Consider the following 21,206-nt stretch of genomic DNA (forward strand, 5'->3'; position numbering starts at 1 on the left):
AAAACCCGAGGCCACTGTTGTATCACCTGCTGCACTAGCTGCGCGTTGCCCTCTGTGGTTGCCGTACGCGGTCGCCCTACCTTTCCAGCACGTTCATCCGTCACGTTCCCAGTCCGTTGACATTTTTCAAACAGATCCTTTATTGTATCGCTTTTCGGTCCTTTGGTTACATTAAACCTCCGTTGAAAACTTCGTCTTGTTGCAATAACACTGTGTTCTAGGCGGTGGAATTCCAACACCAGAAAAATCCTCTGTTCTAAGGAATAAACCATGTTGTCTACAGCACACTTGCACGTTGTGAACAGCACACGCTTACAGCAGAAAGACGACGTACAGAATGGCGCACCCACAGACTGCGTTGTCTTCTATATCTTTCACATCACTTGCAGCGCCATCTGTTGTTGAAAATTGTAACTACTGTAATTTCGAAAGTTTGTCCGCCTGAAAATGTACTGTTGTCCCAAGCATATTGCAACAAACGGTGTACTTCTATCGCTGCTCGTTTAGTTTTTATTGCCGTTTCAAATATACCGGTCATTTTTGAAACACCCTGTAACAAGTAAGTTACGACAGCGATACCACGACCAGTATGCTTCGTTAAGGAGGGGGACTAACATTTTGTTGGCTGAAGTTAATACAGGTGACAGCCCCTATGTTTTGTAGGCTGTAAAATTAATCTGCTCCTAAGTGTTTCAATGTAGTCCTGCAGGTACAACGTTCGATCAACCATAGAGTCAGGGTTTTCCTCGTCCCTTCTACATTTACATCTACATAAATACTCCGCAAGCCACCGTGTGGTGCGTACCCTGTACCACTACTTGTCATTGCCTTTCCTGTTCCATTCGCAAATAAATCGATGAGAAAACGACTGTCTGTTTGCCCCCGTATGAGCCCTATTTACGTGTTGTTCGAAACTATCGGTAAGAAATCTAGCAGTCCGCTTCTAAATTGCTTTGATGTATTTCTTCAGTCTGACTTGGTACGGATCCCAAACGCACGAGAGCTACTCAAGAATAAATCGCACCAGTGTCCTGTATGTAGTCGCATTCACAGGTTAACCAGTCTTTTCTAAAATTCTCCCATTTAACTGAAGTCGACTGTTTGTCTTCTCTACGACGGTTCTCACATGCTCGTTCCAGCTCATATCGATTTGCATGCCCAGATATTCAAACAGCTTAGCTATGTCAAGCAGGAGACTATTAATACTGTATCCAAACGCTCCAGGTTTGATTTGCCTACGCATCCGCATGAACTTACATTTTTACGTGATGTCCACTGCCTCACTCCACAAAGAATTCCTTGAAAAACAGTCCGCTAATCAGTATCCTGGTAAAGGAAGCCTCTGAGTTGTCAGATTATTTAAATGGTGCTCCGATATACCAATAATTTCGGAGTCTACATCTATAAGCAGTTAACTAGCTCTATCGCTAATAACTCTTACATTTTGATGCAACACTTCTGCTATGCGAACTACCTAGTAGTAGAACGTTCTCCTTTCCGTTGTAATTTGCAACTGACTAAGGCTCCCTAAATGCTGAGGACTGCTGCATGTTTCCTACACCAGGGTCTTCTCCACTCATCTCGGAAGGTTGGTAGAATCTATTGGCTGTACGCAAAGTACAACTGAATGTCTCCTCCTCCCAGCTGCCTCCTTACAAACTGTCAGTTCATATCCCCATCACAATTCAACTATCTAAGTCCTCTTTTGCGTCTTGCAACTGCACCTGAAGGTAACATATCTTACGCTCCTGCACTCTATCAACTTACTTCTGTTACAAATTCTGCATTTCCGGGAGATGATCTCGCTAGAATGCACACTGTCTTCCCCACTGTATTCCCCACAATGAAAATACTTTGAACAAATCTTACACATTACCCCACTACTCACAAACCTACGACAAAGCCCACACTTCTCACTCATGGTACAACTTTAATAGTTACCGAAAAAACTAGACACCCATTTTTCTTACTAAGACATACACGAATAAAAGCCCTTACTCTTATTTGGCATTTGATTAGTTCGTTTATTACTCTCAAGAATTGTGCGTCTTTAAATTCTAGAAGGCTGTGTCCTGTAGTCACCTTGTGATAACTAGACCTGTCCAACCAGACACTGTCGAAATGTAATGATAACGATAGCTGCCATGTCGCGTCTCATTCCGATGAACTGAATGTAGTTCCTTTCATATGATTTCATTATATAATCACAGTTACTTATTTGGGTGCAGTTAAAGTCTGTCATGAAAGCGTACATGGAATTTCCATTCGATTACAGTACCAGCCTTTTGAGTTGTGTCACACATGACAAAGTTTCAGATGCGTGTATACATATTCATGTACATCATGTCGAAACCTATTAAAAAAATTGGGCATATTAACCACAGCTTCTCAGTATATTTATTCCTTAATGAAGCTTGTTGTAAATAATACATCTCTTTTTCCAGCTGCTTAGTACACCGTATCAATACTAGGAATAAGAGCAAATCACTTACTCTTGCCCAGAAAGGAGTCCAGTATTCAGCAACGCATATTTTCAATAAGTTACCAGCAACCATTAAGAGTTTAGTTTCAGACAAGGCACAATTTAAACATAATTTAAAAGAATTTTTGGCGGCCAACTCCTTCTATTCCATCCATGAGTTTCTCAACAAGTGCAGTAGACCATTTTAATGAAAATTTATTATACTTTAATTTTTGACAATACTTGGTTGCAACAGCCAAGTAACTACCTACTGTGTGAATAATGGATGTGTGAAGCAGGTGTAAGTCTAAAGTCTGTAAACAGGAATTGGAACATCTGAGAACTGTATTTCGAAAAATTGGGTACTCAGAGTGGCAGATTCAACGTGCTCTCCGCCCAACCACTGCAGCACAACCTGTTGAGATGGATGAAGTCACGAGGGAGGAGGTAGGCACTGCATTTATTCCATACACAGACGCACTCTCGGGAAAAATCGCCCGCATTCTGAAGAAACACCGGGTCGGAACTGTGTTTTGTCCTCCAAATAAAACTCGTGCACTGGTGGGGAGCGCCAAAGATGACCTCGGTTTGAGGAAGGCCGGCGTGTACCAGATTCCGTGTCAATGTGGCAAGTCGTATATTGGTCAGACGATGCGTACCGTCGTGGATCGATGCCGTGAACACAAGAGGCACACTCGACTGATGTATCCGAGCAAGTCGGCGGTCGCTGAACATTGTTTGTCGGAAAATCACGCCATGGAGTATGACCGCACGAGGATTCTGGTACAGACGTCGAGATACTGGGACAGCGTTGTTAGAGAGGCCATCGAAATTCGCACCAATGACGACCTCATAAACCGTGACTGTGGCTATAATCTTAGCAAGGCTTGGGAACCAGCGATCGGGTTAATCAAGAGTAAATCGAGCAGACGTATAGTTGTGACGACCACGGCGGACAGAGCCATCACACCGACGTCATCTCAGACGCCGTCGCAATCTGTTCCACCACGCGACCGTGGCGCTGGGCGCGGACGGCGGAGGGAGCGCGCCGCGGGCGGAGGGTATTTAAACCGGCCGCCGCCGCGACCGAACCCAGTTCCCTCTGAGCAGCCATAGCGTACGGATCCCCGTGCCGGCACGTTCACAGGAGCTCAGTCCGTCAGTTCACCTGATGATGGCGACATGTTTGATCGCCGAAATATTGTGCACGTTGGACACTATAGACCGGCAGCATACCCGTGGATATTTTGATTAGTGGAAGTTTAATTTTAAATCTTGGACATAATCTGACTGTTCGTAACTGAGGATCACTGAAATGAATAATTTACTTTAATTTTTGACAATACTTGATTGTAATAGCCAAGAAACTAGCAAATGTCTGAATGGTGGATTTAATGACAGCAGATGTAAGTATTAAACCTGTAAATATTAGAAGTTTAAATTTAATTCATGTATATAATTTTACTGTTTATTGACTGAGGATCATTAAAATCAATGAAACTCAAGTTTTTCTAATTACATTTTTGTAATGTGTTTATCTGACATGTTCCACACCCAGGAGGATTCCCTCTTTTATGGGTCTATGGAATGAATAATTAAGCTAATATAATCTAATCTTATACACGTCTCTCCGAAGAGGAAGTGAAGATGCCACACATTCCAGTGCTACATAGTGGTAACGAAGCCTTTAAACCCAGAAATATTCATTGGATATAAAATGAGAATGGAAATGGGCTCGAATGTAATGCACCCCTAATTTTTCATGATTTACATTCCCCTTTGTATCAGATGGGATGAAAGTGAGTACTGACAAATCGAGGACGGTGGAAGTGTATGCGGGTGTGGCTTGGCCTCGTTGCAGGGGGCCGACGCAGCTTCCACCGCGCCTCGACGCACCGCCCCCCCTGCTCGTCCACTGTGCGCTCGCTGGAGATCATCGTGACGCTGGTGCTGCTCTTCCTCATCTCGTGGACGCCCTACACCGTCGTCACGCTCATCGGCCAGTTCGGGGACGAGTCGTTCATCACGCCGTGGGTGGCCTCCCTGCCCGCCTTCTTCGCTAAGGTGCGTATTGTCCACCAACGTGTCATTCAATACGAAATAGCGGTAGTCTTAAAAGCGGGAATTTCATCGGGATCTGGAATTTCGTGAGTAAGGAAGGCGGTGTCAACAGCCACAACTTAAAACCTTTACAGGTTATTAAACAAAAGTACCTAGAAAGGAGCAGAATTTGCAAGATCCTCCCTCGCATTTACCGCAGACCATACCATTGGTGCCGTTTCTGAAGAAGTAAAATTTGTTAACATCGAATGTAGATACAAGTGTTGAGTAGTTATTTCTGATTGCATTTGTCTGGAGCGTAGCCATTTATGTACCGGAAATACGGACAATAAACAGTTTAGACAAGAAAAGAATACAGGCTTTTAACACGTGGTGCTACAGAAGAATGCTGAAGATTATTTGAGTAGATCGCGTAACTAATGAAGAAGTTACCTCCCATTACGAACGTGGGTGCCCTCACCGACTGTGATGTGATTTGTAAATGATAGACCACAGCCATCAGTCGTCCCTTTGTTGCGGGTTTTATCTGACAAATCCAGATTTCGGCTGGTGCCTAGCCAAAACTGTGACTGACGCCCGAACAACAGGGCAACGACATGCATTGAGACTATAAAATAGTGTGTTGATAATTGCTAGGCGCTAGCCGAAATGTGGATTTATTTCCCTAACATAATGCTGCAAGCTATTCTAGAGTCGGTTCCTGCTATTGAGAAGGACTTCGAGAAAGTGGCTGAACGATGGAGTGGGATAGAAAGAATTTTGCTCTGATAGGAATGGGTGTTTCTGCTACCGTATGTTGTTCAGGCAAGAGCGTTAAAGCCTTTGTACAAGTTTCTTTTTCAGTTCAGCACGGAAAAGGTTTCTGTGTTTTTGTTGAGCGTGGAGATGTACTGATACCTTCTTCCACTTTGCAGTTATGCAGTCAGTCAAATTAAGGTTTTAATGTATTGTGGCTCGTAGGCTCTTTTTCGAAAGAGAGAAGTTGATATTAACCTGACGCATGCGCTGTAGGATACCAGTACATTTCGCATGCACGAGACTCGGCATAAATACCGCGACTGCACCTGGGCTCTTCAGTAGTACTACGGTCGCAGGTTCGAATCCTGCCTCGGGCATGGATGTGTGTGATGTCCTTAGGTTAGTTAAGTTTAATTAGTTCTAAGTTCTAGGCGACTGATGACCTCAGAAGTTAAGTCGCATAGTGCTCAGAGCCATTTGAACCATTTTTTTTCTTCAGTAGTTGTGTACTCACCTGATGATGGCCGGACGTCTCTGGGCCGAAATATCGTGGCAGAATGTCGGCGTGATCCGGCTGCGTACCCGGAAATTATTAGAAGAAGAAATACGCCGGGAAAATTTCAGAAGTCACATCAAATATCTTTACGGGGAGGAGATGGTTCACGATATCCACGTACTGTATAAATTACGTGAGAAAAGAGCCAGGTTGCTGTGTTCACTAAATTTTTTACTGAAATGTAGAGACAATAACTTGATTCCAACTTTCGCCAGAGTTGTTCATTTTATTAATGGTGTGGCCGCCAACAATATAAAACGCAAGGCGAGTCTGGCTTTAGTATGAGAACGAATCCGTTTTACGCGTCGTGAGTTAGACGCTGTCGCCAGGAATTTATATTATTTACATCTGAAGATTGCAGCAAGATGTTCTTCCCTTAGTTGGGACTGGATTGACGGTGTATCCTGGGCCAAGGCAGACTGGGCTCACAGGACAGTACGAACAGGCAAAGTGCGAAAGTTTAGCCAACTCGTAACACGAAAGCCACAAGAAGCTACCTCTGGACGATCCGTGGTGAACCTCACGGAGAAATCTTTTGACGATGCGACGATGTCAGTGCTTGCGAAAGGTTTAAACTTCGCTCCTACACCTGCCTCACTACCTTTAACGGATTTCATCAGTTTCATTGAGGAAGCCATTAGACGTCTCCCTGTGGATTCTGCAGACGAAATTCGACGTGAATCTTGCCGAACGTTGTTGAAATGTGTGCCACAACGGAGTAACATCTCGCCAGCTGAAAGAGCTGCTGTCCGCAGCCTGAGAGAAGATACTAGCACAGTGGTACTGCCTGCGGATGAGGGTAACGCCACAGTTCTTCGGACAAGAGAAGCCTACAACGAGAAGATATATTGTCAGCTAAATGATTCTACGTACCGTAGAATTGAAAAGGACCCAACAAGCCGAATATCAAGGAAAACTGCTACCCTTTTGAACGACTGTTCTCTACCTGAACAAGTTATCAAGAGATTGAGACCACACAATCCAGTACCACCAAGACTCTACGGTCTTCCGAAGATACGCAAGGATGGTGCCCCACTACGATTAATAGTGAGTAATATTGGTGCTGCGACCTATTCTGCAGCAAAATATCTGGCCTCATTACTAAAGCCGTATGTGGGTAAGTGTTGCCACCATATACGTAATTCCGAGGATTTTGTCAGTCGCTTGAAGGAAGTTAAGCTTAGCAGCTCGGATTTATTAGTCAGCTTTGATGTGGTCTCACTTTTTACCAAAGTACCTTTAATGGAATCATTACATCTTATTGGTAACTTATTCAGTGCAGAAATGACGGCCTTGTTTGAACATATACTCTTCTCAACGTACTTTTTATTCAATGACGAATTCTTTGAACAAACAGACGGCGTCGCCATGGGAAGCCCTTTGTCGCCTGTGGTAGCTGATCTCTTTATGGAGGACTTTGAGGAGAAAGCACTTGAGTCTACTGTTTTAAAGCCTACGGTCTTCTGGCGGTACGTAGATGATACTTTTGTTGTATGGCCTCATGGCAGACAGGAACTGGAGAAATTCCTTCATCACTTAAACTCATTACATGAGAACATCAAATTTACGATGGAGACTGAAAAAGAGGGCACTTTACCATTTCTAGACGTGCTAGTACGCCGTAAAAATGATGGGCCATTAGGACATTCTGTACAGGAAACCGATTCACACAGTTTTGTATCTCCAGGCGTCAAGCTGCCATCACCCAGCACTAACAGCCGGTGTTCTCAGTACCTTAATACATCGAGCGGATATAATATCGGATGATGAAAACCTCCACGCAGAATTAGAACACTTGGAGAAGGTTTTCAAAGAGAATGGCTACATTTCTCGCCAAATAAGAAAGGCTATGCGCAACTATCACAACAAGAAGCAACGCACTGAGGACGCAGATGACGACTTTAAATCAACTGCATTCCTTCCATACGCCGGGAATGTGTCGTCGAAAATAGGCCGATTACTGAAGAAAAATAAAATCAAGGTTATCTTCCGTCCACCAGCAAAGAACTGGGCCCTGGTTGGATCCGTTAAAGACGATTTACAACTGAAGAAAGCAGGCGTCTACAAAATTCCCTGTGAATGTGGCTCTGCATATATTGGCCAGACGACAAGAACTGTCCATGAACGATGTATAGAACATGAAAGATACACCCGTCTGCGGCAACCGTCAAAATCGACAGTAGCAGAGCACTGTATTTCATTGGGACATTCAATGGAATAAAATGGAAGAAAAATTTTAGCCCCGGTTTCCGGTTTTTGGGATTCCGTAATCAAGGAATCAGCGGAAATACGTCTTGCCAATAATCTTATAAATCGTGACAACGGCTTTCAGCTGGATAAAAATTGGAATCCTGTTATTAAAATTATACAATCACAGCGGAATCGACAGTGTCATTCGATACTCAATGACTAGATGAACCTTTATTTTCACCACCGAGGGCAGCACGTACAACTCGGCTATGCTGCACATGTCAACACCTGACGCATGCGCTGTAGGATGCCAGTACATTTCGCATGCGCGAGATTCGGCATAAATACCGCGACCGCACCTGAGCTCTTCAGTAGTTGTGTACTCACCTGATGATGGCAGGACGTCTCTGGGCCGAAATATCGTGGCAGAATGTCGACGGGATCCGGCTTCATACCCGGAAATTATTAGAAGATATTAACCCTATTTGGGATTTAAAATGGTACGGATTTTCGGTATTTCAGGCTCATAAGCGTAGAATAACCGAACAGTAAACCCTGGGTTTCGGATAGGTTCAGCTTTAACCCTGTATCCTGCGTCCATTTTGATAGTCCACGGAGTGGCTATTGAGATTCTCTTTTGATTAGTTTATTGGTAGGACCTAATTCTGAAACCTATAGGACAGTTGTTACAACCTGCTCCCATTATGACTTCATACTGCTGGACATGACGCATTACTGGCGAGACGTCAGTTATGATTGCCTGAAGACAAGATTCTGCATCCGGTCCAATGTGTCTGAAATCATACAAGAGTTCTTCATCAACTAGTGAATGCCAATGTTTCTTGACCTCGTTGTCGTTTCTCTGAAACACATTTCAGTTGGACTCGACTGAAACTGACCAACCCCACGGCGTCCACACTCTCTGTGTACTAACTGCTAGCTCTTCACGAAATAAGATAGCTGTATCTGGCCTGGAGAGTATTCTAACACTGTTGCTATTTGTAGTAAAATGTTTCAAGTGTCGAGCACTATATTACTGACGTGTGTGTTCGTCAGGCGTCGGTGGTGTACAACCCGATCGTGTACGGCCTGTCGCACCCGCACTTCCGCGCGTCCATCAAGCAGTACCTGTCGGGCTACCGGGGGCCGTGCTCCGCCTCCGGGCTGCTGCCCACCGCGCCGCCGCCCACCACGTGGGGCAGTCTGGTGCTGCGCCGGCGGCCGCGCGCCGCCTCCAGCCCGGGCCACGTGCAGCACGTGCGCTGTTTCCTGCCACCGCAGCACCGACACCTTCACCACTACCACAGCGAGCCTCCAGACCCGCCCTCGCTCGACGGCAGCAGGTCACTGGTACGTCTCTTACTTTTTATTCGATACATACGAGGGCTGAACATCTGTATTCTTCATCTCTACATATTTTCAGCCCTCTGCCGGAAGAGGGATCCGAATGTTTTTCGTGTAATTGGGTGGTGTGTAACGTAACAACGTGTGTGTGTGTGTGTGTGTGTGTGTGTGTGTGTGTGAGAAACAGCGTGCTGTAATCGTGTCTCGAATTCGAAGAGTTCGTCCATGCATAGAACAGCCTCTCTTTCAGCATGACAATGCCTGACCACACACGAACGCCGCGACTTCTGCAACAAGCCGATGCCTCAGTTTCACTATCATCTATCGTCCTCCATATATCCAGAATGAAATTTTCACACTTCAGCGGAGCGTGCAGTGGTATGAAACTTCGTGGCAGATCAAAGCTATGTGCCGGACCGAGACTCGAACTCGGTTCCTTTACCTTTCGTAGGGAATATCCTTCCTTCCAGGAGTGCTAGTTCTCCGGGGTCTACAGGAGGGCTTCTGTGAAGTCTGGAAGGTAGGAGATGAGGTACTGGCGGAATTAAAGCTGTGAGGACGGGTCGTGAGTCGTGCTGGGGTAGCCCAGATGACATAGCTCTTGCCCGTGAATGGCAAAGATCCCGAGTTCGATTCTCGGTCCGGCACTCAGTTTTAATCTGCCAGGAACTGTCTTATACAAACGGTTTTGTAGATTCATAATGTTGAACACAGAGAGCTTTAAAGAGCATTTCTGGACAGAACAAGAGGTTAAATTCAAAGTAAAGGCCGGTTATAATCGTAGACACACATTCTCAAAACCGATTTAGTAGAAATCAGGTGCATTAAGTCATATACAAGAGACACCCACTGAGGAGACCAAGTTTATATGATACCTCCTAATATCGTATCAGACCACCTTCTGGCCGGCGTAGTGCAGGAACTCGAAGAGCCTTTGACTCAACAAGTCGTTTTAAGTCTTCTGCAGAAATAATGAGCCCTGCTGCCTCTATAGCCGTCCATAATTTCCGTAGTATTGTCGCTGCAGGATTCTGCGCACGAACTGACATCTCGACTACCTCCCATAAATGTTCGGTGGGACTTATACCGGGGCTCTGGGTGGCCAAATCATTCGAAAGAATTATTAAAAATTTTCGTCAAACCAATCGCCAGCAATTGTGACCCTGTGATGTGGTACACTGACATCAATAAAAATTCCATCGTTGTTTGTGACCACGAAGTCCATGAATGGCTGCAAATGGTCTCCAAGTAGCTGAATATAACCATTTCCTGTCAATTATTGGTTCAGTTGGACAGAGGACCAAGTCCATTCCACGCACACACACGCCGCACCATTACGGAGGCACCACAAGATTGCACTGTGCATTATTGATAACTTGGGCCACGGCTTTAAAAGCGGTGGCTCGTTTTTTTTTTTTTTTTTTATTTTTACAGGTTACCATTCCTTGCTGTAGGGGCTGTGATTTTTTTATATTTTTTGTCTAAACCAGCAAGGCAAAACAGAGGCCACTACTTCCACCACATGAAGTGGATTTAGTGCTCACGTACTCACAATATGCCGTGAACACTTCCCAGTTTATCACTGCGGAATAGTTGAACATGATGACTACTGTTATCGGTACCATGCGTGCAATGGTCGTGCCAGGCGCACAATATGGAATTTTTATACTATCGTCAGTGGCGCGAGACCTGCACGACCTTATAGCAACCGTTATAGTCCCACATTATTCTGTTACACTAGGGGTGAGTTCACGTAAGGCAAGAGAGAGCATGTAAGATTTACGGACTCATTTATTAAACGGTTGAGAATCGAACAATAATACAACCAAATGGGGGTGGGGGGAAGAAAGATTCGAGTTCAACAGCCTGCCCTAACGTACGTTCATAACACGCCATGATAGCAGGATGAAAGGAATTTTAGTAACGATCGCCGTATTATCAAACAGAATCCCATTTAGTAAAGGGAGGGGTTGCAGGCGTTCAGCGACCACCACCAGGCATTAGCCAAGACTAAGAACATGCTACTGTGCGTGAATCGCTCCGTAGCCTCCCGTACTAAAGCAATAAAAACCGCAAGACGCGAAACTATTCACAATGACCTGTCAGGTTCCCTGTGGGCCGCAGGGCGCGAATCTAAGGTGCACGTCGGCGCTCATGCTTACCGAATTTCATCTCCTGGAAGCGGCACCTCCGGTCTCCGGCACGGTCACACTAGAACTGCGCTACTGCCCCTTTGTCCACCACGCATCCGCGGAGGGCGGTTGGCGCCCTCCCGCGAAAAACGGGCGCGCACGTGAACTGGCCAATCATAGGGCCGGAATTTCACAGGGAGGTGACCTCGCGACGTTAAAATTGAGCAGAAATAGCTGTTACAAGGTTGGTAAGGCAGGTTGAGGAACTGAGAACAGGAGAAACTTTGGCCACTACAGAATGTTCAGACGACACCACGCGCTACCCTGGCGATCGGAAAAGGGATGGGAAACGGGAAGCCATTATGGCTGCTAGGAAGACTGCTGCCCTCGCCCACAAATAAAGAAAATTCCTGGCGCCAAGCTCCTCTCACAGAATAGTGTGAGACAAACTGTAAAACATCGTCAAATAAATCAGGCAACCCATACAAATTTTTTACATTATCTGAATTATTATTTTACCGAGTACCAGAATGCTGGGATTAGAAATATGAAATACAAGCACTGAATGGTGAATGAAGTGCACGTCTTTCAGCTTCCTGAGGTCTGCGACACACTCGAAGCCTACTATCAGCTCTTACCAACTGATATAGGGACTCATCTGAGCGGGCCACGGTCGTATGGGTCCAACAAACATGGTCACGAGCCCAAGAGAGGCGCTACAGGCGATGTCGTGCTGTTAGCAAAGGCACTCGCGTCAGTCGTCTGTGCCATCGCCAGTTAACAGCGTACTTCGCCGCACTGTCCTGACTAATATGTTCGTCGAGGTTCCACACTGAATTTCACTTATTTCACGTAGTGTTTCTTGTCTCTTGTTAAGTGAAGGCCGTCGATCATTGACTTGTGCATGGTGAGAAGTAATGCCTGAAATTTGGTATTCTCGACACACTCTTCACATTGTGGATTTCGGATTACTGAATTCCCTAGCAATTCCCGAAATGCAGTGTCGCATGCGCCGTAGCTCCAACTACCACTTCGCGTTGTGCGGCCATAATCAGGTTGAAAATCTTTTCACGTGAATCACCTGAGTACAAATAACAACTCCGTTAATGCACTGCCCTTTTATACCTTGTCCACACGATACTTCCGGCATCTGTGTATATGCATATCGCTATCCTATGACTTCTGTTAGCCCGAGGTGGCCGAGCGGTTCTAGGCGCTACAGTCTGGAACCGCGCGACCGCTACGGTCGCAGGTTCGAATCCTGCCTCGGGCATGGATGTGTGTGATGTCCTTAGGTTAGTTAGGTTTAAGTAGTTCTAAGTTCTAGGGGACTGATGACCTCAGAAGTTAAGTCCCATAGTGCTCAGAGCCAACTTCTATTACCTCAGTGTATAAAACACCAAAATAAGGCACATAATTGGCGAGTTTACAGAAATCACACAGTGCCAATAGCCGCCCAGATATACAGACGGTGGGCAGAAACGGTGAATAAACAGCTGACAACATGATTAATAGACAGGCAACTAGTTCGGTAAACAGCAAATGACAAATAATGCTGGCTGGCTATAATCAGCTGTTCTGCTGTTTTGTCAAAATAGATGCCTTTTCCACAGATGTGTGAGAAGTTTACAAAAGTCGTTTTCGAAATGCCACGTGACAGAACCAAACAACGAACCTCCGATAAATAAGGCACTAAAACAAGACTAACCTGCCCTATAGCACGTACATATAGACAGAATTGGCTCAAATGGTTCAAATGGCTTTGAGCACAATGCGACTTAACTGCTGACGTCATCAGTCGCCTAGAACTTAGAACTACTTAAACCTAACTAACCTAAGGACATCACACACATCCACGCCCGAGGCAGGATTCGAACCTGCGACGGGAGCAGTCGCTCGGCTCCAGACTGTAGCGCCTAGAACCGCACGGCTACTCCGGCCGGCCTAGACAGAATTAAACACGATTCCAACTGAACATATGACACCAATGCATAGAATACGTTTGACTAGCAGTGGACGCATTAAACAGTATTCTAATTAAATACAGAGCGCCAATGAAATAAGCCAACTGGGCAACACTAAGCGCTAAACACTAATCTAATGAAAGGCTGAAACCATTAATGAATTAAAATTCTGGTGACTATTAAATAAATACTATTTCTGTAAAATTCACGACACTAGATTACACATCAATGCACTGCTGGAATGTAATACAAGACACTTAACAGAAGGCTGGCAAACATGGTGTAAGTAAAAAGCCAGGCAAGTAAATTACAGAATGAATTAACATGAAGCGCATCCTCCGAATACAAACGACAGCAACGCTACCAACCGCGATAACATGTCCATAAAATCGACAAAAATACAGCCTAGTAGCAAAACATAAACCAGCGCCTGTGGCTCACAGCACTCAGACGCGCAGAATGACACTCATATCAAGCACACCCAAAAGCAACGAGAATTTAGTGGCTCACCTATAGATTGAGAACAAAATGGCCTCAGCATACAGTCCACAGCAAGGGCACGCATCGCTACACAGAGCAGGACGTTGCCTTCAATGATCAAGATGCTGAAATTTAAACTCCAACTGGTATGCTGGCAACCACAGCTCTCCACAGATCAATCATGCACTTTTCAGCGATGTTCAACAGTGCACACACAAACACGCCCTGAGTAATCGTGGACCTCTAACTGCCAACCACTGCCAGCAAGTCGCTTCCCCATAGCTAGCCGAGCACGCCTCTACATCCCAGTCAGCCGCTCCTTAAACGACCTTTTGCGACCAGGCATCCTCTGGTCTTCCAGCAACGAGCTAGAGCCAACACAGGGCCGTTACAATCGATAGGCTGCAACCAAGGAAGTCGCAGGTGCACGTCACATGTATACTTGATCAATACACAAGTATTACGGAGATGCTTCGGAAATTGAAAGGAGAATCCCTGGAGAATAGGCGACGTTCTTCTCGAGGAACACTGTAGAGAAAATTCAGAGAACCGATATTTGAAGTTGACTGAGAAACCATTCTACTGTTGCCAACGCACTTTTCGTATAAGAACCAGGAATATAAGATATGACAAATTACTGCCCTTGTGGAGGCATATAGATACGTTTCCCTTTGAGCTATTAGCGAGTGCAACACCACAAGAAATGACTGGTAGTCGTGCAAGGTACCCTTGCCATCATATTGTGGCTTGTGGAGTATGTATGTAACTGTAGATGTAGATATACGCCTCGTATAAGGATTCCCCAGCATTAGGGCTTGCTAGATATTGCACAATATTATACTTCGACTGACTCTAATTCGCTGTAAATGTTATAGGGCAGTCCAACTTCATGGCCACCACGTTAACCAGATATAACCCCCGTTGACTGCTTTTTGTGGGATTACATTAAAGATAAAGTGTTAATTTCACCATTTCCCGATGCGCGAGCTCTCACAGCATGAACATAGGGTGCTGTAGGGACATTTATGGAAGGGATGTTGCCAAATTTGCCGGCCACGATGGCCGAGCGGTTCTAGGCGCTTCAGTCCGGAACCGCGCGGCTGCTACGGTCGCAGGTTGGAATCCTGCCTCGGGCATGGATGTGTGTGATGTCCGTAGGTTAGTTAGGTTTAAGTAATTCTAAGTTCTGTTAAGTCCCATACTGCTCAGAGCCGTTGCCGAACTGAGTCTACCATTTGAACCAAATCGTAACTGTATCTAGCATAATGCCTTAGAAGCAGATGTTTGTAATAAGGTAAGGAGTTTATGCTGACCATGAATAACCATCTGCATTGCATAGGAATTATAGAATATGCCCAAATGAAAAGCATACTACTGTTACATGTAAAGAAATTTTAATAACGGTAGTATAAGAACAGCTCATGTAAAACTGTAAAATTATACACAACTGGCAATGACTTTGATACACGGAACAGAATGTGTAAGAAGGAAGTGGAGGGCTTCAGTGAAGAAATTCCTGGTCTGATGAAAAATCCGGTTTTCAATGATATCCTGCACTTCCTTGTCATAGGTGAACCTCTGACTTTTCAGAGGTTGTTTTAAGTGGCGCAAGATATTAGAGTCACACGGCGAGATGTCGGTGTTGTACAGGACCTTCTATGAAAATGTTTGAAGGGGGTTTGGCGTCGTCTTTGCCGTATGTCACGTAGAATTGTCCTGAAGGAGCACTATTCCAGTCGAGAGCTTGCCCTTGTGCAGGTGTTTCAATACTGTTTAATGTTAACTGTTCCACCTATTGCAAGCTTGTCGATGAATGGAGGTCCTTCTTCATCGAAAAAGAAACTGGGCATCACTTTTCTCCTCTTTTCTTCTCTTTGGGGCAGACTGGGGGGAAGCAGCAATCCCATACTTATTCGTTTACAGACGTGGTCGAAGAGTCGAGACAATTTTTTATCCCATGTCGCGATCTGAGCAATGAAATCCGTGCCTTGCTCAACGTACTGCATCGGATGGGTGAGGCAAACGTATATTCTCGCAGTCTTCTGAATCTCTGAAAGATGTTTCGGTGCCCACTGTGCCCGAACTTGTGCATGACGCCGTTTCACGAGGATTATGTGATGCACAGTTCCTTTCCTTACCCACAGTGCTACAACAATCTGCTCTTCGACAACCGAAATCGTCGCTCTGGTGACGACAAATGCGCCAGTCCAGGGTGCTTACATGGCCTGCATTATAACACTGACACCACCTAAGTATTGTACAGCATGCGAGACACTGCCTTCCACACTCCTCTTTCATCAAGGGATACCAGGAGTAGAAGTGTGAAACTGGAATTTGGTTGTAATAATTACGCGTCTGCTGACAGAATGAGATTTTCACTCTGCAGCGGAGAGTGTACTGATATGACACTTCCTGGCAGAATAAAACTGTGTGCCGGTCCGAGACTCATACTCGGGACCTTTGCCTTTCGCGGACGAGTGCTCTACCATCTCAGTTATCCAAGCAAGACTCGTGACCCATCCTCACAGCTTCAATTCTGCCAGTACCTCGTCTCCTACGTTCCTCGTCTCCTTCCTTTCGAAGTTGTGAGGCGAAGTCGGAACTATATGGAGGATGAAACTTCCTGGCAGATTAAAACTGTGTGCCGGACCGAGACTCGAAATCGAGACCTTTGCCTTTCGGGCAAGTTCGAGTCTCGGCCCGGCACACAGTTTTGATCTGTCAGGCAGTTTTATGGCAGCGCACAATCCACTGCAGAGTGAAAATCTCATTCTGGAAACATCCCCAAGGCTGTGGCTAAGTCATGTCTCGTCAATATCCTTTCTTCCAGAAGTGCTACTTCTGGAAGTTTCGCAGAAGAGCTTCTGTGAAGTTCGGAAGACGGGAGACGAGGTACTGGCAGAATTGAGGCTGTGAGGACGTGTCATGAGCCATGCCTGAGTAGCTCAAATGGATAATGGCGCCACGGTAGCTCAGCTTGTTCGGTCAGAGGGTTAGCTACCCTTCTGCAACAAAAAACTGAGTGAACAGATCAACAGAGAACCTACATGGGTGTAATCGGACGTCCACCTCAAACAAATTCAACGAACAATATAGAACAAAATGAGATTAAAAAATAGATTTTAATCTACCAGAAAGTTCCATTCCACTTCCGAAACTGATAAACAATATTTTATTCAAAATAATCTCCACTTCAGTTTATACATTTATACCACCCCTTCGGCACGCTATGAATGCCAAGGGAAAATCAGCGAGCCATTTTCGTATATTTTCATACGAATTGAACCATTGTTCAGCGAGAACGTGTCCCAGTGATGCAAGTAAATGATAATTGGACGGAGCCAAGCCTGGAAAATAAGCCGCATGCCCAACTGAACGCCTCGATCGTTTCCCTGACCCGTTTTGCTGTGTGTGATCATAGAGCAATATGAATTTTGTGTTGCCTTTTTCATATTCCTGTCGTTTTTCTCGTAATAACTCGATTTACATCAATCATTTGCTGTTGGTAGCGATAAGCGTTAACGGTTTCCCCAGACATAATAAATGACATCATGCTGATCCCACCAAAGCTGATCTTCTTTTCTAAGCGATTAGGTCGTGCAGCAGATGTCGATGGTTTTCCTGGATTCACCCATGATTTACGACGCTTAGGTTTCTCAAAATATTTCTCAAAATATATCCATTTTTCATCACCTGCAACTATTAGATGGATTTTTTTTTTTTTTTTTTTTTTTTTTTTTTTTTTTTTTTTTTTTTTTTTTTTTTTTTTTTTTGGGAGCATCATTTCACAAGTGGTCTTTCGATTTGCATGTTGTTAGATCATGTGGAACCCATTTTCCCACTTTCTTTAGCTTTCCCACAGCTTTCAACACAGGAAAAATAGCTTTCTGCGTCACTTTCAACTGTTCGGCTAGTTCCTGTTCAGTTTAGTTTGAGTGTCATATTCATCCAACAAGTCCTGCCGTTCGTTGTCTTAGAAATTTTTTGGTGGTTTCCCGCGCTCGTCGTTTCTCACATCAGAATCACCACTTTCGAATTTTTTGAACCACTCGAAATACTGTGGTTTTCGATGTATGTTCGACGATAGCTTCGACAAGCGTTCGACGCGATTCTACAGCAGCTTCCTTCAAATAATAACAGAAATCCTGTCCGCAAATCATAGTTTATAGGCACAAAACTCGACATGTTTACAGGTTTGAAATAGATACCGATGCATGGAACTTGGGTGACTGTGTGCCAGCCTTTCCAGGAAGCAGATGGTGCTGCAGAGGCGGTCTCACCGGCACTTCACTGATGGCTAGCACCATATACAGGGAAAGTACGGTTTTATACTTTTACACCTTGTAGTTTTGTGAAGCGGGCTGTCCTTCTGTGCGAAGAAATTGGATAACTGCTATTTCTACTGATTTCGAGGTATCCATCACGCAACGAACAGCAGAAACAGATTTACTGCTAAATTATGAGGATTTTGCTATGAAGATATCAACTCCGCAACTGGGAATACTACCAGGCCATCTGTCGGCAAACATATGACCCCTCCTCGGATTACATACAACGTCTACAAGCACATTCCCCCTCCCTCCCCTTTCCCCCATGGGATTAAAGATACTCTATGTGACCAAAAGTATCCGGACACATGGTTGAAAATGACTTACAAGTTCGTGGCGCCGTCCATCGGCAATGTTGGAATTCAATATGACCCACTCTTAGCCTTGATGACAGCTTCCACTCTCACAGGCATACGTTTAATCAGGTGCTAGAAGGTTTCTTGGGGAACGCCAGCCCATTCTTCACGGAGTGCTGCACTGAGGAGAGGTATCGAGGTCGGTCGGTGAGGCCTGGCACGAAGCCGGCGTTCCACAACGTCCCAAAGGTGTTCAATAGAATTTAGGTCAGGACTCTGCGCAGGTCAGTCCATTACTGGGATGTTAGTGTCGTGTAAGCACTCCACCATAGGCTCTGCATTATGAACAGGTGCTCGATCGTGTTGAAAGACGCAGTCGCCATTCCCGAATTGCTCTTGAATAGTGGGGAGCAAGAAGGTGTTTAAAACATCAATGTCGACGTGCTGTGATAGTGCCACGCAAAACAACAAGGGGTGCAAGCCCCCTCCATGGAAAACACCACCACACCATAACACCACCGACTTCGAATTTTACTGTGTCGACACACTAACAGATGACGCTCAGCGGGCTTTCGCCATATCCACACCCTGCCACATTGTGTACCCTGATTCGTCATTCCACACAACGTTTTTTCACTGTTCAGTCGTCCAATGTTTACTCTCCTTACACCAAGCGAGGCGCCGTTTAGCATTTGGCGGCGTGATGTGTGAAATCCAAGTTTGTCACCTCCCACCTAACTATCACAGTGTAAGTAGGCTGTTTAGGTTTTTTTGTTGGTAACGCCACGTAGCACTATGTATGAAAATCACTGGCTGTGCTGTGTGCAGTCTGTGGCTGGTTTGCATTGTTGTTTGCTATTGTAGTTTTGGGCAGCTGGATGTTAACAGCGCGTAGCGTTGCGCAGTTGGAGGTGAGCCGCCAGCAGTGGTGGATGTGGAGAGTGAGATGGCGGAGTTTTGAGAGCGGATGATCTGTAAATTATATATATATATATATATATATATATATATATATAATGACTTTTGATGACTATTAAGGTAAATACATTGTTTGTTCTGCATCAAAATCTTTTTTGGTAACTATGCCTATTAGTAGTTAGTGCCTTCAGTAGTTAGAATCTTTTATTTAGCTGGCAGTATTGGCGCTCACTGTATTGCAGTAGTTCGAGTAAGGAAGATTTTTATGAGGTAAGAATTCATGAAAGGTATAGGTTATTGTTAGTCAGGGCCATTCTTTTGTAGGGATTACTGAAAGTCAGATTGCGTTGCGCTAAAAATATTGTATGTCACTTTAGTGAATGTCTGAGTACGTTCAGTTTTGCTCAGCTGTTTGAAAGTCAAATAACATAAGATGTTTATCAGCACAGTAATTCATTAATTTCTCTAAGGGGACGTGACAACAGTACTTGCAGTGGATCCTGATGCGGCTTGGAATTACTGTGTGATGGTCTGAATAGATGTCCGTCTATTACACATTACGACCCTCTGTCAGCAGTCTCTGTCAGTCAACAGACGAGGTCAGCCTGTACGCTTTTGCGCTGTAGATGTCCCTTCACGTTTTCACGTCAGTGTCACATCGGAAACAATTGACCTAGAGATGTTTAGGAGTGTGGAAATCCCCTGTACAGACGCGTGACACAAGTGACACCCAATCACCTGATCACGTTCGAAGTTCATTTTGCTCTCTCACGATGTCTAATGACTACTGGGGTCGCTGATATGGAGTACCTGGCAGTAGGTGGCAGCACAATGCACATAATATGAGAAACGTATGTTTTTTTGAGTGTCTCGATAATTTTGATCGCATAGTGTAATACCGCCGTAGTAAAGGCTCCTTTCTCTTATATTCCAGATCTAGAGCAACATCTCGCAAAAGACTGAGGATCTATTCCGCCGTTCCACCCTCTGCTACACAGTAACATAGTCCGCTCATCTCCACACACCTCCAGCACTGCCAGCTCATGTGACAGTATGGACGCTTGCGTACTTTCCAGATGTCGAGCAGCCCTCCGATGGTGCGCGGCCACCGCTCGCTGGGCGCCGCCCCCGCCGCCTCCTGCGTGGTGCTGCAGGGGGAGCGCCGGCGCGTCTGCTGCCTCAGGGAGGCCATGGCGGCCGCCGCCGCCGTCTGATCGTTGCCGCACCACTGCAGCGCTCCTTGCAACTCCGATGGCCGGCAGCCGTCCCCACCCAGCGGCGGTGCGGCTGGTTGCCCTCTGACGTGTACTGTCTGTGAAGTAGCACGGAACGACAGCCGGCCAGTCTACCACATGCAGCAGGCGTTTCATCTGTTACAACTGCTCTACGGGTGATCCAATGTGCTACATCGTTGCTGTCTGACAAAAATGTAGCTGAATCGCGTGCTAACTAAGTAACCGCTCCATAGGCGCTATGTAATATGTGTTGTGTAAGACTACAGCATACAACAGTGGACATGGGCCCATTTACTCCTCGAACAGAGTGGGCAGTGCCTGGTCCTTACTTTTCCTTTAAGAAGTCCTTCACTACATTGCTAGGAACAGCGCAGAAGAATAAAAAGTCAAGGGAAAATACAAGGTGTATATCGAACGACCACCGTCATAATACGTGTCAGGGACACACTAAAAAGTTCTCTATTTTCAACAGTGCCACATAAATAGCCAAATTCCAAGGTCAT

At 45.3% G+C, this 21,206-nt stretch overlaps 1 protein-coding gene across 1 annotated transcript in view; it reads left to right on the forward strand.

The window, feature by feature from the left end:
- LOC124544860 (melanopsin-like) overlaps positions 1–20,682 on the forward strand; it is a 57,530-nt gene extending 36,848 nt beyond the window's left edge. The window contains exons 3-5 of the mRNA XM_047123612.1: positions 4,323–4,525; positions 9,063–9,356; positions 20,545–20,682. Of these exons, the coding sequence (XP_046979568.1) occupies positions 4,323–4,525; positions 9,063–9,356; positions 20,545–20,682 (635 nt within the window). The remainder of the gene's footprint in view (positions 1–4,322; positions 4,526–9,062; positions 9,357–20,544) is intronic.
- The last annotated feature ends 524 nt before the right edge of the window (positions 20,683–21,206 follow it).

Source organism: Schistocerca americana, chromosome 1 (genome assembly GCF_021461395.2).
Source record: "Schistocerca americana isolate TAMUIC-IGC-003095 chromosome 1, iqSchAmer2.1, whole genome shotgun sequence".
Classification (NCBI taxonomy): domain Eukaryota; kingdom Metazoa; phylum Arthropoda; class Insecta; order Orthoptera; family Acrididae; genus Schistocerca; species Schistocerca americana.